The sequence below is a fragment of the Exophiala spinifera genome (assembly GCF_000836115.1).
Source record: "Exophiala spinifera strain CBS 89968 unplaced genomic scaffold supercont1.2, whole genome shotgun sequence".
Taxonomy (NCBI): Eukaryota; Fungi; Ascomycota; class Eurotiomycetes; order Chaetothyriales; family Herpotrichiellaceae; genus Exophiala; species Exophiala spinifera.
In genome coordinates, this window is record NW_015622514.1 from 2,354,179 (window position 1) to 2,367,119 (window position 12,941).

The following is a 12,941-nucleotide window of genomic DNA, read 5'->3' on the forward strand; positions in this document are numbered from 1 at the left end:
ATCTATTTGTCTGACGGGTCATTTAAAGCGCGAGTTTTGCGCTGAGCTGGACTCAAATGGGTCGTCATACAAGCTGTGATTCTTGCACGTCGTTATTGGTTGTCGATAGAGGCTAGCAGAGCATCAACTTCACGTACGACTGAGTGTTGATGATTGACCTCCATCGCCAGCTTTGATACTCGGTATATGAGGGTCTCGTTCCTCGCGCGGCGCCCTCCCATTTTTGCTCTCTAGAAAGGAGGGAGTTCTTTCTGGTGCTGGCTATTGCCAGAGACCTCTCCAGAGGCCTGCGTAGTGTTGACATAGTGGTTGCAATTTAAGGGCTGAAGTCGCGTAAAACGCGAAAAGATGAAACCCGCGTTTTGTGTGTAGACTTACGCGTCTGTACTTTTGTAACTTTCAAAGGTCGGCTGCCTGCTCCGCTGCAGGCAGCGAGGTAGGCCAAGCTTGTTCGTCATATTAAATAGCATCACTTGTGCTCCAAACTAGATCTTGACTTTGAAAGTTCTGGCGGCAGTCAGTATGAAACCGGAACAGAAGCCCAAGCTCATTCGTTTGATTGAAAAGGAAAGGATTCACTTCCATGGTCCGAGCGAATGTCGCCCTGGGAACCATGCGCAAGTCTTCAGTGCCATTCGTGAAATCAGCAGCTACAAATTCGACCAATATGTCCACAACTTTACTTACGAGGCTCACCAGAAGCCATGGCGAGCCAAGGTCAAGCAAAAAGTCGAACGTCTTGTCTGCCTTGTCGAGAATTGTCGCCGTGCTGGACAAAATGAGATGGGTTGGAGACTGAAACTCGAACCTGAAATTCTTGCTCGGTTCGGCACAGAAGTTACGTGGTCGGGCCATCATCCTTTCATCAGTTTTCTTCTTGCTCTAACAGTAATAATACAGCAAGCGGTGCTCGTCTAAATTATGGCGATCAGAGGTCGAGGTCTCGACAAATCCATCCGACAACTTTGGGGATATACTCGATCTCAAAACCAGGCAAGCAAACCGAAGACCTTGTTCCTGCAGCGAGATGCAAAGATGTCTTGACCGGTAGGCAGAACCGAAACCTTCGACAAATCCAATGTCCGGCTAAGTTTTATGTCCCAGAGATGACCCTGGAATATGTCGAATATTTCACGACAGGGCAGATAAGGTGGTCAAGCAGTCGAAAAGCGATCCGATTTCCGATATATTTCCGAAGGGGCAGAGGCCTGATCGAGTATATGGCTTCCGCAAGACTAGCCGATTTAGCCGCTTCCTTGAGGAAGAGATTTCACACCCCCCTTTTGAGCGCCAGGAATTACGAGACGTTGTGGAATGCAGCCCATTTAATGACATGAGAGATGAAGTCCTCTTTCCTTTCTTAGTTGTTGAGGCAAAGAGCGAGACTGGGAACTCTTTTGACGACATCGAGATCCAAACCGCACATGCGATTAAGAAGCTTCTGGACATACAACTCAAACTACGATTACTAACTGGTGAAAGAAGTCAATGGCAATCAGGACCTCTGGTCTGGTTTCTCTCTAATCGTGGAGATGATTGGCGGGTGGCAGCAGCCTATGTGGAAATACAAGACAAGATAACCCATTACGTAAGGAATACCTGATGAAACTCTTACAAGTACACGACTGACGTTTTTGTAGCATGTCTATCACTTATGGGGCGGCAGCATACGAGCGAAAGACGCTGCGCTTCAGCTCCTGCTGATCATAGACTATATCTTTGACTGGGCTCGGGACTTTCAGCGTGAAGCTGTCTTAAATGAGCTTCGAATACTTACAGGCCGGGAGGCGGTCAGCATTGCAGGCGATAGTGAGATTCCCTCTCTAGGGGACCCAATGCGCCGCTTTTTCGAAGCAGATTTGGAGCAGCGTCCGATGGAAAACCGAATAGATTCCGAAAGTCTCTACCCGCAAGGCGCTGCGATGTACCGATGGCTCGACTCGGAGCATTGCGTTTTTCGCAGTATATGCTGGGCTCATGCTCGTATTTCGGCGCTTTACATTACAACAGAGAACTTGAAGACACTGTTACAATCTCTTCCCACTGACACAGTGTCAAGAAAATGCGCACGGGATCTTTTGAGACTTTTTCGAGAAGCCTGGAAAGTTAGTCCAGATGCTCTTGAAGCGCTTGAGTTTATGTGGACAGGTACCCACCGAGAGGACCCTGATCTCTATGGGGCGCCACAGAGCTTTTGCGCAGTTTTCACTGTCGCGGCATACTTCTTATCGGATTGGGAGCAAGTTACTGAATTGACATACATCGCTATCGCCGAGAATGCTCTTAATGACCTCAAAGAATATGTCGATTTACAGCAGCCAATCCATGTGTACCCTTCGGAACTACCACATGTCCAGCAAGAACATTTACTTGGGTATTTCCGACATTTTCGGCACGGCTCTGCTAGGTCTAGACTTCATGCCGCGATGAGGCGACGTTGTTTGTCCAGTCGCCTTGCTCGCGAGCGTGATTTCCCGGATAGTTTCTTCCTTGTTGCAAAGGAGCCTTTTGAGCGGGGAGTGCGATACCGCCTGGACGTAACAATGTTGCCTGATCAGAAATCTAAGACACGACAGCTTGTTGCTGCGATTTACAGTCATTGCAAGAGGGGTATGAGGGAGCCCGACGAGTCATTCTTGAGGATGTCGAGCACGTACGATAGCACACCGTGGAGCTGTCAAGATATGCCCTCCGTTTGGGAGGTGGATGACCTTCCCATCCATGAGGGAGCATTATGTGTTCTTCTAGGCTCAGACAAAGTAGCCAACAACGTGGATACGAACCTTTGTGTCTATGTGATGGACGATGTTCCGGGCCCACAAGCGTTCCGGCTAGGCTCAAACTTGTTGGGCTCGTACTTCGTGGTACAAACCAGTCAACGGAAAGGCCTTTCTGGCTCCCAAATTGAGTGGAACGTTGATTTTGTTGCAGATCCGATTCCAACCCTTTCGATCATGTCTCAACAGCTCCAGACGCAGTTTCGAGACCTTGGAATTCTCCAGAAATACCAGCGGATGCCCAACACCAACACCAAAGTTGCACGTCACCCAACTTATCACGCAACAAGAGAACTACCTCCCCACATGCGAGACAACTTGAAGCACCCGCTAGGTCATTGGGTAGTCACTTCAGATCCTTCTGACACTTACGATCATGCACGAAAATTGGCAGACTGTCTTGTCGCGAGGAAATATAATGCTAAGCTCATCATATGTCTCTTCGCCCAACCTAAGGTTGCTGGCCGAGCGGGATTATGGAGCGAGCAACGGCGAGATAAGACAACTGACGAAGGGATGGCTGAGCTGCAAGAAAAACTGCGGCAAGGTTGGAAGCCCAGTGCCGAGGACGTCGGCCCGGCCACCGTGATCCACAGAGGTGATGCCCTCCATATGCCACGCCGATTTTTAAAGCGCAAGAGAGGCGTAGAGACTCAGGAAGACGACCGAAAGGTGGTGCTCGCTCGTGGTGACTGGCTCACTGACGCAGAGTTGGCCCTTAGTATTGATTCGGGAACTTTTGACAGCAGCATGCTCCCAACGTACAGAACAACAGAAAGCGTGCGCAAACATCCACGGACGGATAGGCTAGAAGAGCCCCCCAGGGCGACCGATACAGCAGCCGAAACAGGAGCGACGATGGAGCGAACTGCTTCGAAGCGTATCGTCAGCAAACTCATGGATTACTGCCCCGTCACCGATGAGGAATTCGAGGCTCTCCTAGAAGCCGGCTATCTCCAAGGAGATTAATTCCTTTCGAGAGAATGCAAAGTATGCACGAAAGCTTCTAGCAGGCCCCTGGGCTTATGGCAGCAGCCACGAGGGGCGATTCTTTTGGGCGCCTCGACCACGATTTTCCTTCACCAACCTTTGCTTCATAATACACTGGGAATTGTAGGCAGCAATAGAGGCGGTGATTTGCCAGGTTCACTTAAGGTTTGTCTGAAATAGATATCTTGCTGAGAGGCAAGGTGTAGCAGCTGAGAGACGTTGGCGACAAAGTAATCCACAACTCGGCCTGTTCAACACAAACCTCCTCCGCTGATGCCCGCGCTCTTCAAACTATAACTACAAAGGCGGAGTGTCTGCATAGTAATTGCTGGTATCGGTGCTTCGATCCCCACTTGGGCCTCCCATGGCGTTGATGGCGTCTCTGATGTGCTTGTTTTCCTCATCGGTGACATCAATTGCACTGGCCTTGACGTTCTGTTCCAAGTATTTGATCGTTCTGGTGCCAGGGATTGGGATGAAGTCTGGGCCCTGCGCCATGATCCAAGCAAGGACAAGCTCCGTGGTCGTACAGCCTTTTTTGAGAGCCAGCCTCTCGATGGTCTTGACTAGATCCAGGTTCTTGGAGAAATTCTCGGCACTGAATCGTGGCAGATGACGGCGGGCGTCCTTTTCGTCCAGGTCGTCGATGGATTTGATGTTGCCGGTCAAGAACCCTCGGCCCAAGGGTGAATATGTCACCACCGCCACGCCAAGTTCTCGACAAGTGCGCAGGAGATTGGTGCCGCTGTCTCCCTCAATGTCCAACGTCCACGGGTTGTATTCAATCTGGACGGCAGATACGGGGTGTACAGCGTATCCGCGTCGAAGGGTGTCCGATGAACACTCTGAAAATCCGATGTACTTGATTTTGCCCTCCCTTCCAAGTGTAAGCGTTGTGCGACTCGGGTTCATGGTGCGCAACTTACCTCTTCAACTCCACGAGGGCTTCCATCGTCTTCTCAACCGGCGTAACCTTGTCGAACCGATGGACGTAGAAGAGGTCGATGCTGTCGATGCCCAACTTTTGCAGGCTTTGCTCGCAAGCAGCTTTGCAATTCGCCGGTGAACTGTCCACGAACAAGCTGACTTTCCCATCTTCCCCTATGGTCCAGCCAAGACCAAACTTGGTGGCGAGGAAGATATCCTTGCGGCGTTCTGGATGCATCGCAAACCATTTGCCGAGCAAGACCTCGCTGTCTCCATAACCGGCAGCGGTGTCCCAAAACGTTGCACCCAGTTCCCAGGCTCGATCAAGAAATTTGAAACGTTCCTCATCTGGGCTGAATGTGTGGTCAGCATGTCGCTGCAATCATCTACAGAGGCTCGGGTGTCGCACTCACAGCGCTTTACCATACCCTGCGCTCAGACCCAACAGCCCTAGACCTGGTGCTGGGACCTGAGGGCCACCTTTACCCAATTCGCGGGTAGCCAATTGGTTCGCAGGGGCCATTTGAATTGTTTTGAATTCACAAGAAGATGTATGATGGCGGCAGAGGACCGTATGGTTCAGTGGTCAAAAAGACGCAGAAGGCGGTGCGGTTATGAGGTCCCCATGGCGAGTCCCAGCACCTTTCGTTTCCTTTTATACCTGCCTGTCTTATCCTATAGTGACGAGAGTACAGGAAGACTTATATGGCAGAACCTGGTCAACTCCACGTCTCGTCCAATCATGGCCTTGACTGCTGTTTCAATATAGAGGTATTCTAGAGAAGAGTCCCACCTAGGCGTGCTCCGTCCGCTCTTGGCCTCATGCAAGGCTGGCAAGGTTGGACTCGACAACGGGGTTTATTTAGGTAAGACCGGCACGCTGCATATCCAATCTCTACGGGGCGGGGCGAGGCTGTCAAACCCCGCCGTCCAGCAGATGACATTCACCGCATCATGTCGGTAATTATGCAAGATCTTCGAAGCCCTTTTACGTCGGAGGCCTATATGGGTCGTTCACGGTATGATACGAGCTTCACCTGACGTGGGTCATATCGCGAAGAGGTCCATCGTCTCTGAGAACAACCGGAGCCTCCCTCGCAGCAGACCTCCCATTCCCTCACGGAGCCTCGCTTAGCAGTTGCATGCGTAATGCAGTTCCTTGGCAGCCCGCAACACCTCCTCCCGTTTGCCAGTCGAGCATGGGGGTGCGAAAGTATTCGACGACCAGAAGGACACGAACAGCGCTTGGACGCTTATTTTCGGGTGCCTCACGAAATTTACACAGCCCCCTCCCAGCGTCGCGAGACGTGGCTTGCTTGCTTGCTTTCTGTTCTGATTACTTGCGTCGGGCTTATGAGTTCATCCGAGTCTGCGAGCTGCGAGCGAATCTCGTTCCGTGGACTGCTCCATGGGGAACACCGGTTCGCCGGTAAAGTACGCGTGGTAGATCCTACGACGAAATGATATAAAACCGGGCTGGTAGGTACGGACGTGTATAGAGGTTTCGTTTTTGTCGCGTGTGGAAATGTTATGGTCTGAGATGAACACAAGCACACCGTCGACTTCTCTCAGTGATAGGTCCTTCAACACCGAACCCAACAACGACGCCGCCATGATGCTCGCCCATACCTTACCTCGTCATCATTATGAGACTCCTGCACGCTTCAATTCGGAGGACGACGCGGCCGCCGTCCAACCCACCGAGCCTGTTGAGCAAATCGTCTTCACTCATGACGAACTGACCAAGTATGACGGTAAGTACCAGCGAGAGCCATCATCGATATTCAACACTGGGATCTTAACTGGGATTGAAATCATGACTGATTTTTGCGGTGACATGGCGACCAAAACCAACAGGCACCGACGACTCTAAACCCATTCTCGTCGCCATCAAGGGAACGGTCTTTGACGTGTCGCGCAACACCGCGTACCGTCCCGGCGGAGCGTATCATGGTATGCCCGCCCACTCATTCATTCATCCTGCCTCCGCTCTCTTCCTCTTTCCACCTACCTCCTCCTGTCCTTGTCTGCATCTCACATTTTGGACAACGGATCCCAAGCACTCACCGTCACACAACAACATGGATCAATAGCAAGAGTGCATTGTCTCGGCTAACGTTTTGCGATATGTCAAACGCGTCTTTAGTCTACGCTGGCAAAGATCCTTCTCGCGCCCTGGCCCTGTCCAGCAGGGACCCCGAGGACTGTGTACCGGAATGGTACGACCTCGAGTACAAGTACAGGACCGTCCTGGATGAATGGCACACGTACTTCCAGAAACGATACAAGGTTGTCGGCTCCGTGAAGTCGGGGGTTTTCGCATTGGAGGTACCACCCTCGTGACAGTGATGGCACAGCAAGCACCTTGCCTGTTCGCCACTGTCGAAAGTTTTTGTATGATGGACAATGCTGATGTTGATGTTGACGATGACGATGACGATGACGATGAATCTCTGGTTGTACAATTACTGTATCATGTTTCCGACTCTACACCACGCTATTCTATGCTATGTTTTTCTATTCTATGCAATGCAATGCCCCAAGGCTCCACAGTGGCCATGATTCCTTTTGTTCAATGACAAGGAAAGCTATCTCTCCCCAAACTCCAGTTGTGAAAATGGGACGAACTCAAGTTTGCTTCAACACAGACCCAAACACCAATAGTAACAGTATCGCTGTAATCGCAATTCTAGTCGTGTCTAGACATTCCATTTCCTTGTCGTCGCAACTCGTCATAGGCGTAACGTAGCGTGGGAGTACCAGTTTTCATCTTGCCACATATCACTCGATCATGAAGTAAGTGGTACAGGAACGAATCTCTTCTCGGTACACCGGTGTGTCAGAATGGTGTCGATTTCAGTATTGCTATCTTCCCCGGAGCGATAGGCAGCGGTATCTAGACCGGCACCTCTCATCACGGCCAATACTGCTCGTACGTTCAGGTTCAGTGTCTCCTCTGGCTCTTGGGCATTCATCAGGTACCGCGTCAGTCGGGGGAACAGGACACCAAAGTCCGACTGCGAGAGGTGCGCACTGTTTGGTATGAGGAACAGCTTCGGCGTAATGCCGTCCTGCGACTCAACCATGGGTGTGAATGAAGTCATGGAGCTGGACGCACTCGAGTCTCGTTCTTTTGACATCGACTCATTACTCGGGGTCGAGGTCCGGCTTGAGAGAGGCGATGGCGATTGTGACTCAACACCATCTGATGCGGCGGCGCTTCCGACTCTTTCGGTACTGAGCTCTGGTTCCAATGCGGCTTTGTCGAGTGGTGGAGACACGGTGGGCTCAACCCCGATGGAAGTGTCGGATGGTGATGACGACTTTCGAGAGTCGAAAGAGTGCATGGATTCGACGGGGTCTGCCGACAGCGAGGCTTTCATTCGGTTCAGCAGGTCGGTATACTTGTAAAACTCGGCCGTCACAATTGCGACAACATTCGGTGTGGTGCTGTCGTCGGCTTTGCGGTCGTAACAGGGGAGCGGTCTTTCCCACAACCACTGCGTCACTTCTCCACGTAGAGGCATCGTCCATAAGTCGAGCAGTCCAACTGGTGAGGACGGTGTTATTTGCCGCACGAGGTCATGGTTGGCCGCCGGCTTGTACAAAGGTCGCCAGTCCATGTCGTTCTCGTACGGTGTGCCTTTCAGCGAGGGAAGCGATTCATGGTAGTAGACTGACTTGATGAACTGGACGATCGTTGCGGCGCCGAAAGAGTGGCCAACCCAGCTTACTTGGCCAGGTCGGAGATTGAGTTTGTTCTCAAAGGAAGGCATCTCCTCGGGCACGGTGGTGTCTGAGCTAGCGTAGTTTGTGAATTCTTTGCCTTCATTCAGCCCCGTCAGTGCGGTGAAGAGAAGCTCAAGCTCCCACAAGCGGATTCGGAGCTGTGCATTGCGCGCATTCAAGACTTCGGCCGTCGGGCTATGAGCGAGCTTCTGGTACGGGATCGCAGTGGTCGAACCGTCCGCAGATCGTATGAGAGACGTTGGCGCACTTCCATCTCGGTGTTCTGGAGCGACACATACTACGCCAAAGCTAGCCAGGGACGTACATATTGAGCTGTAAGTGTTGAAATTGCCACCCAGGCCGTGGGAGAAGATGGCCATAGGGAACAGGGTGGGCGAATCCCTGGATAACAGCGGCGCATCGGCCAGTGCTGGGAGAGTAGTGTAGTTGATGGTGAATGGTAGATAGGAGAAGAAGGACGAGACGCGTGGATTGGCCCCTAGAAAGCTGGCGTACGCTTGCTGCCAGGTTCGCTGTGGCCGCGGCAACCAGGGCACTGAGGATTTCTTCAAGGTCGCTGATTCTGTGGCAGGATAGAAAACTCGGAATTTGACGGTGGCAACTCTCTGATCGGGCACTGGTGATGACGACGGGATTTCCGATACTGGAATCTCGAGCTCTGTCGTCCCGACCTTGTGCGGTCCCAGAGGCTTGGGCAGAGACGGAATCGGGTTGAGGTAGGATGGTATCATCCTGGCAGGAATTTGTCTTCGCACTCGAGAGAATCGGGAAACTGGTCTCGTGCCGAGAATCAAATTGGTCTGCTCGAATACAACGCACAAGATTCGGGCAATGGAGTCGGTGAATGATAACAAGATGGCGGAGGTCTGGACGAGTGGAGCGCGGGCGACAAGGACTAGGAACACGATGTGTGAGGAAATAATGTGCAGTGTGTGTGTGTGGTATATGGAGTAAAGTCTGGAAATGAAGAAATGAAGGTGTTGTGGAAAAAACAAAAGAACTCGCGTGCTCAGCTACTTTATTCTGCAGAAGGTTTTCGATTTTCTGCGACCTTGACGACTTCATCATGATAGGCACAGACTTCGAGTACCTATTCCTCCAAGGGTAAGATACGAGGGTAGCATTGATGTCAGTGGCATGGACCCATTGGATTGGGTTCTTGAAGGCACGGAGAGCATGTGAATTCGGTTACTGTGGCCAAGAAGGAATGTCCACGATTCGATCATTGCGCAGAAAAACTTGTGCAGTCTTTTCGCCGCTGGGGACGGAGATCGGAAGGCAAGCCCGGGAAGAGTAAAATCCCTCCGACTCGCTGCACAGCCTCGTTCTCGAATTAACACGAATACAGATACGAATACGAGCACACGAGCCGAGGTTAACTGCCAGATCACGTGATGATATTTGACCGGCACGATGCACGTGTGGTGGTTGGCACAACGCGGTTTCGACAGTGTCCAGCATCTCCCAGGCCATATCTTGACCGTTTACGGAGTACACGGTACCGATACTGAGTTAGACCGTGATCCTCTCTTCAGGTCTTACCCAGTACTCTTTACACTACAACAATCTGGATTTTATGATTTCTCATCGTTGCCGTGTCCAGCATTCTTGGGCTTCATGCTCCCTGGCGTGCGAGCTTGACGCGTCGGGTCGAGCCGATATCCTTGACGGCGGCCATCATCGTTGACGGGGGCTTGGGGTCAAAAGACAAATGATCTGACAGTTGGTAATATTATGTATTATGTATTAGGTGGTTGTAAGTGTCTAGGTCTGATGGCGCAGGAGGAATCTATATTATCTATGCTAGTAACAAATATGGAAGGCGCGCCCTCAAGACGCGCCAAATCAAGAAAGTGCCCCGAGGGCGCAACATCGTCAATGGCTCCAACCATCCGCGGCATAGACGATCACTCCGTAAGGTAAGGAGTCTCTCGATGCTAATGCTTCACTCTAGACAAGTCCACGCTACGCCTCTCCAAACGCACTTGTCCAAAGCAAGACTCTGACGACAAACAATCCAGAAACACGACCTTCGCGTATCTGGCGACCGACTGACGCGCTTGTAGTCGGCGTTGGGCGCGTATCATCCACGTTCTGTATTAGCATCATGCATCATGCATCATCCTGCAGCTTCAAGTCCAACCGTCACACTCAACACCAGGCGCTACCTATGATCACGTTGTTTTCGGATTTTCACACATTCACGACCGCGCCAAACTCGCGATAGAACCAGAGCAAACGAGGACCACCTTGCATTTCCCCCTCAGCTTCATCAGTCTCGTCCTTTGTTACCCATCACTCGCTCTCGCTTCGAAAAGACAATGAAAATCCCATCGTCGTCCACCTCCTCTGCGACCCTTCGTCTTCCTCCTGACCAACCCAGCGCAGTGCGTCTGTCGCTGCAGCCACCCAAATACTTTGCTGCCAAAATTTTCTTTGTACATTATGCGATAGTTGGATTCTTTTTCCCATTTGTACTTCTTTTTGAATCTCCACTCTAATAGTATCGATTCCGTGACAAAGAGTGGCCATCTGAAGAGAACCGTCATTGCTCTTCTCCGACCAACAGTGTTGAGGCAAACCACAGCATCCATTTTATCTGCCTTCGCTTCGAGCGATGCCCCTGGCCAGAAATGTCTTCAACGGCTTCTGCCAGATTCTGGCAAACAGACCTGACTCGCGAATGCTTCTTGTCTATCCTCCCCAAGGATGATCTTGGCTCTCTGAGACTTGTTTGCAAGGAGTACTCCAAAGACATTGCCCCTGTCTTGTTCAAAACCCTTCACGTCCACTTTACCGCCAATACCTTTACGCGCAGAGCGCGAATGTCGGCATTGGAGAGGATTGGTGGCTATGTTCGGAAACTCTCGTTCGTGATGCCTCATCAGCCCGAGACATTCCTCCCACCACTCTTGGTGCCGGACACCTTGGAAGAAGTTACTTTTATCTATGAGCCTCATTTATTCCCGTCAAGACCAACGTCGTCTGGCAGCTCGTCGACTTCCGGCTCGAATTCCAAATACGGATCCTGGGAAATGAGTGACTTACTGGTCAAACAATACCCCCCCTTGTTCCATGCCGCAACCAATGTCGAATCTTTCTCCCGCGCGGTATGCGCCATGCCGAACTTACGGCATCTGCAAGTCTCGTGTCCAGGTCAACCGGCAGGACAGAGATACCGAAAGGATATTGTTGACTACGCCTTGATCTCCCTCCGCATTGCCATGGAAGCTGCGAATCCCACTCAACTCGAGATGCTAACCCTGGCACCTGTGCATCCCGGAACGGTACTCTACCTGCGGCCACACTTGACCTTTGGCTCTTCGCCAGCCTCGTCACGAGTCTGGAGACGGATCAAAAGGCTCGACATGGAAATGGACAGCTTCGAGTATGGCCGTGATCAGCCAGCAGACCATCTCAAAATCCTTCACAGCTACCTGCAAGCTTTGAAATCCCTTGAGCATTTTAATTTCAGGTGGCTTGGACATAAGGGGCCTTGCCCATTGGCACTCCATATCGAGCCCTGTACTTCGCGACCCACTTCCCTCCCCTGTCCGAATGCCTGTCCAAACTCGAGTTCCAAGTCATCCTTCCGGCCTCTGAAATTCCGCCATCTGAAAACGATGCATCTCAGCAATGCTAGTCTTGACGCTGACCAGGCAGCGGGCTTCATCATGTCACACCGCAAAGTCCTGCATGAATTTCGGTTTGATCAATGCCATTTGAGGTCGGGAACATGGGATGATGCATTGGCTCCATTGACTCGCATCGCAGGCGATGACCGCTGGAAGGAGAAACAGGAAGAAGTCATGGATGTTCCCTTGGTGTTGTCGCCAACAGACGAGAAGATGGAGATCGAATGCCTGCGGGAACCCCTGTGGGATGATGTTCTGTCCAAGAACAAGAGGATGGAGATGCTTCGCAAGATGAGTCTGAGAACGAGAGACCTCGTGCCAGAGCAGGTCAAACGTTTATTGAGGACAACAAGACTCGCCTGGCGTTGACTTTATGGGTGCCGGATGTTGTGGAGGATGTCATGTTGGGCTACAAGACATCCGGTTCATGAGCTGTCCTGGCTACTGCTACCAGGACAGCGACAAACGATAGAAAGAGTCTTCAAAGATTGTATTGTAGGGCCTCTTCAAGTCGCTTGCCGCGGTCTACAAGCTCACACATAATTCCCAACGCTCAGATCGTCCTTCGTACTCCGTGGGACTATGCGTACCTAAGTGAAGCTTGACTAGTGATGCTGACGTGTGCTTTGATAAACGATTTACTGGATAAGAGTAGAACGGAGTCGTCTCGTACGGATCACCAATGTACTGTGTAAGCCACCAACCTGTCAGAGGCTCTGTTGATGTCACAGGTTTCATTCAGCCACTTCAGCTACGAGCGACCCCTGAGTGAGAACTGTTCCAGGCGTTGGACCAGTCAAAGGAACTAGCGGTTGTAGCCTGGGGGCGGAGGACCGTGTGCACTCCGGCGGCGCTGTAGGGA

At 51.5% G+C, this 12,941-nt stretch overlaps 5 protein-coding genes across 5 annotated transcripts; 3 read left to right on the forward strand and 2 right to left on the reverse strand.

Annotated features, from left to right (window-relative positions):
• Positions 1–522: 522 nt before the first annotated feature.
• PV08_03169 (uncharacterized protein) lies at positions 523–3,746 on the forward strand (the record flags this gene model as incomplete). Its single annotated transcript, XM_016377526.1, has 4 exons — positions 523–845; positions 901–1,047; positions 1,105–1,588; positions 1,641–3,746. The coding sequence occupies 4 exons, from the start codon at positions 523–525 to the stop codon at positions 3,744–3,746; spliced, it is 3,060 nt and encodes a 1,019-aa protein (XP_016239096.1).
• A 318-nt stretch (positions 3,747–4,064) lies between these two features.
• Positions 4,065–5,217, reverse strand: PV08_03170 (uncharacterized protein; the record flags this gene model as incomplete). The annotated part of the gene is made up of 3 exons (XM_016377527.1): positions 4,065–4,644; positions 4,694–5,047; positions 5,108–5,217. The coding sequence occupies 3 exons, from the start codon at positions 5,215–5,217 to the stop codon at positions 4,065–4,067; spliced, it is 1,044 nt and encodes a 347-aa protein (XP_016239097.1).
• A 1,017-nt stretch (positions 5,218–6,234) lies between these two features.
• PV08_03171 (uncharacterized protein) lies at positions 6,235–7,037 on the forward strand (the record flags this gene model as incomplete). The annotated part of the gene is made up of 3 exons (XM_016377528.1): positions 6,235–6,448; positions 6,552–6,647; positions 6,841–7,037. The coding sequence occupies 3 exons, from the start codon at positions 6,235–6,237 to the stop codon at positions 7,035–7,037; spliced, it is 507 nt and encodes a 168-aa protein (XP_016239098.1).
• A 446-nt stretch (positions 7,038–7,483) lies between these two features.
• On the reverse strand, positions 7,484–9,175 carry PV08_03172 (uncharacterized protein; the record flags this gene model as incomplete). The annotated part of the gene is made up of 1 exon (XM_016377529.1): positions 7,484–9,175. The coding sequence occupies one exon, from the start codon at positions 9,173–9,175 to the stop codon at positions 7,484–7,486; it is 1,692 nt and encodes a 563-aa protein (XP_016239099.1).
• Positions 9,176–11,077: 1,902 nt separating this feature from the next.
• PV08_03173 (uncharacterized protein) lies at positions 11,078–12,448 on the forward strand (the record flags this gene model as incomplete). Its single annotated transcript, XM_016377530.1, has 1 exon — positions 11,078–12,448. The coding sequence occupies one exon, from the start codon at positions 11,078–11,080 to the stop codon at positions 12,446–12,448; it is 1,371 nt and encodes a 456-aa protein (XP_016239100.1).
• Between the last annotated feature and the right edge of the window lie 493 nt (positions 12,449–12,941).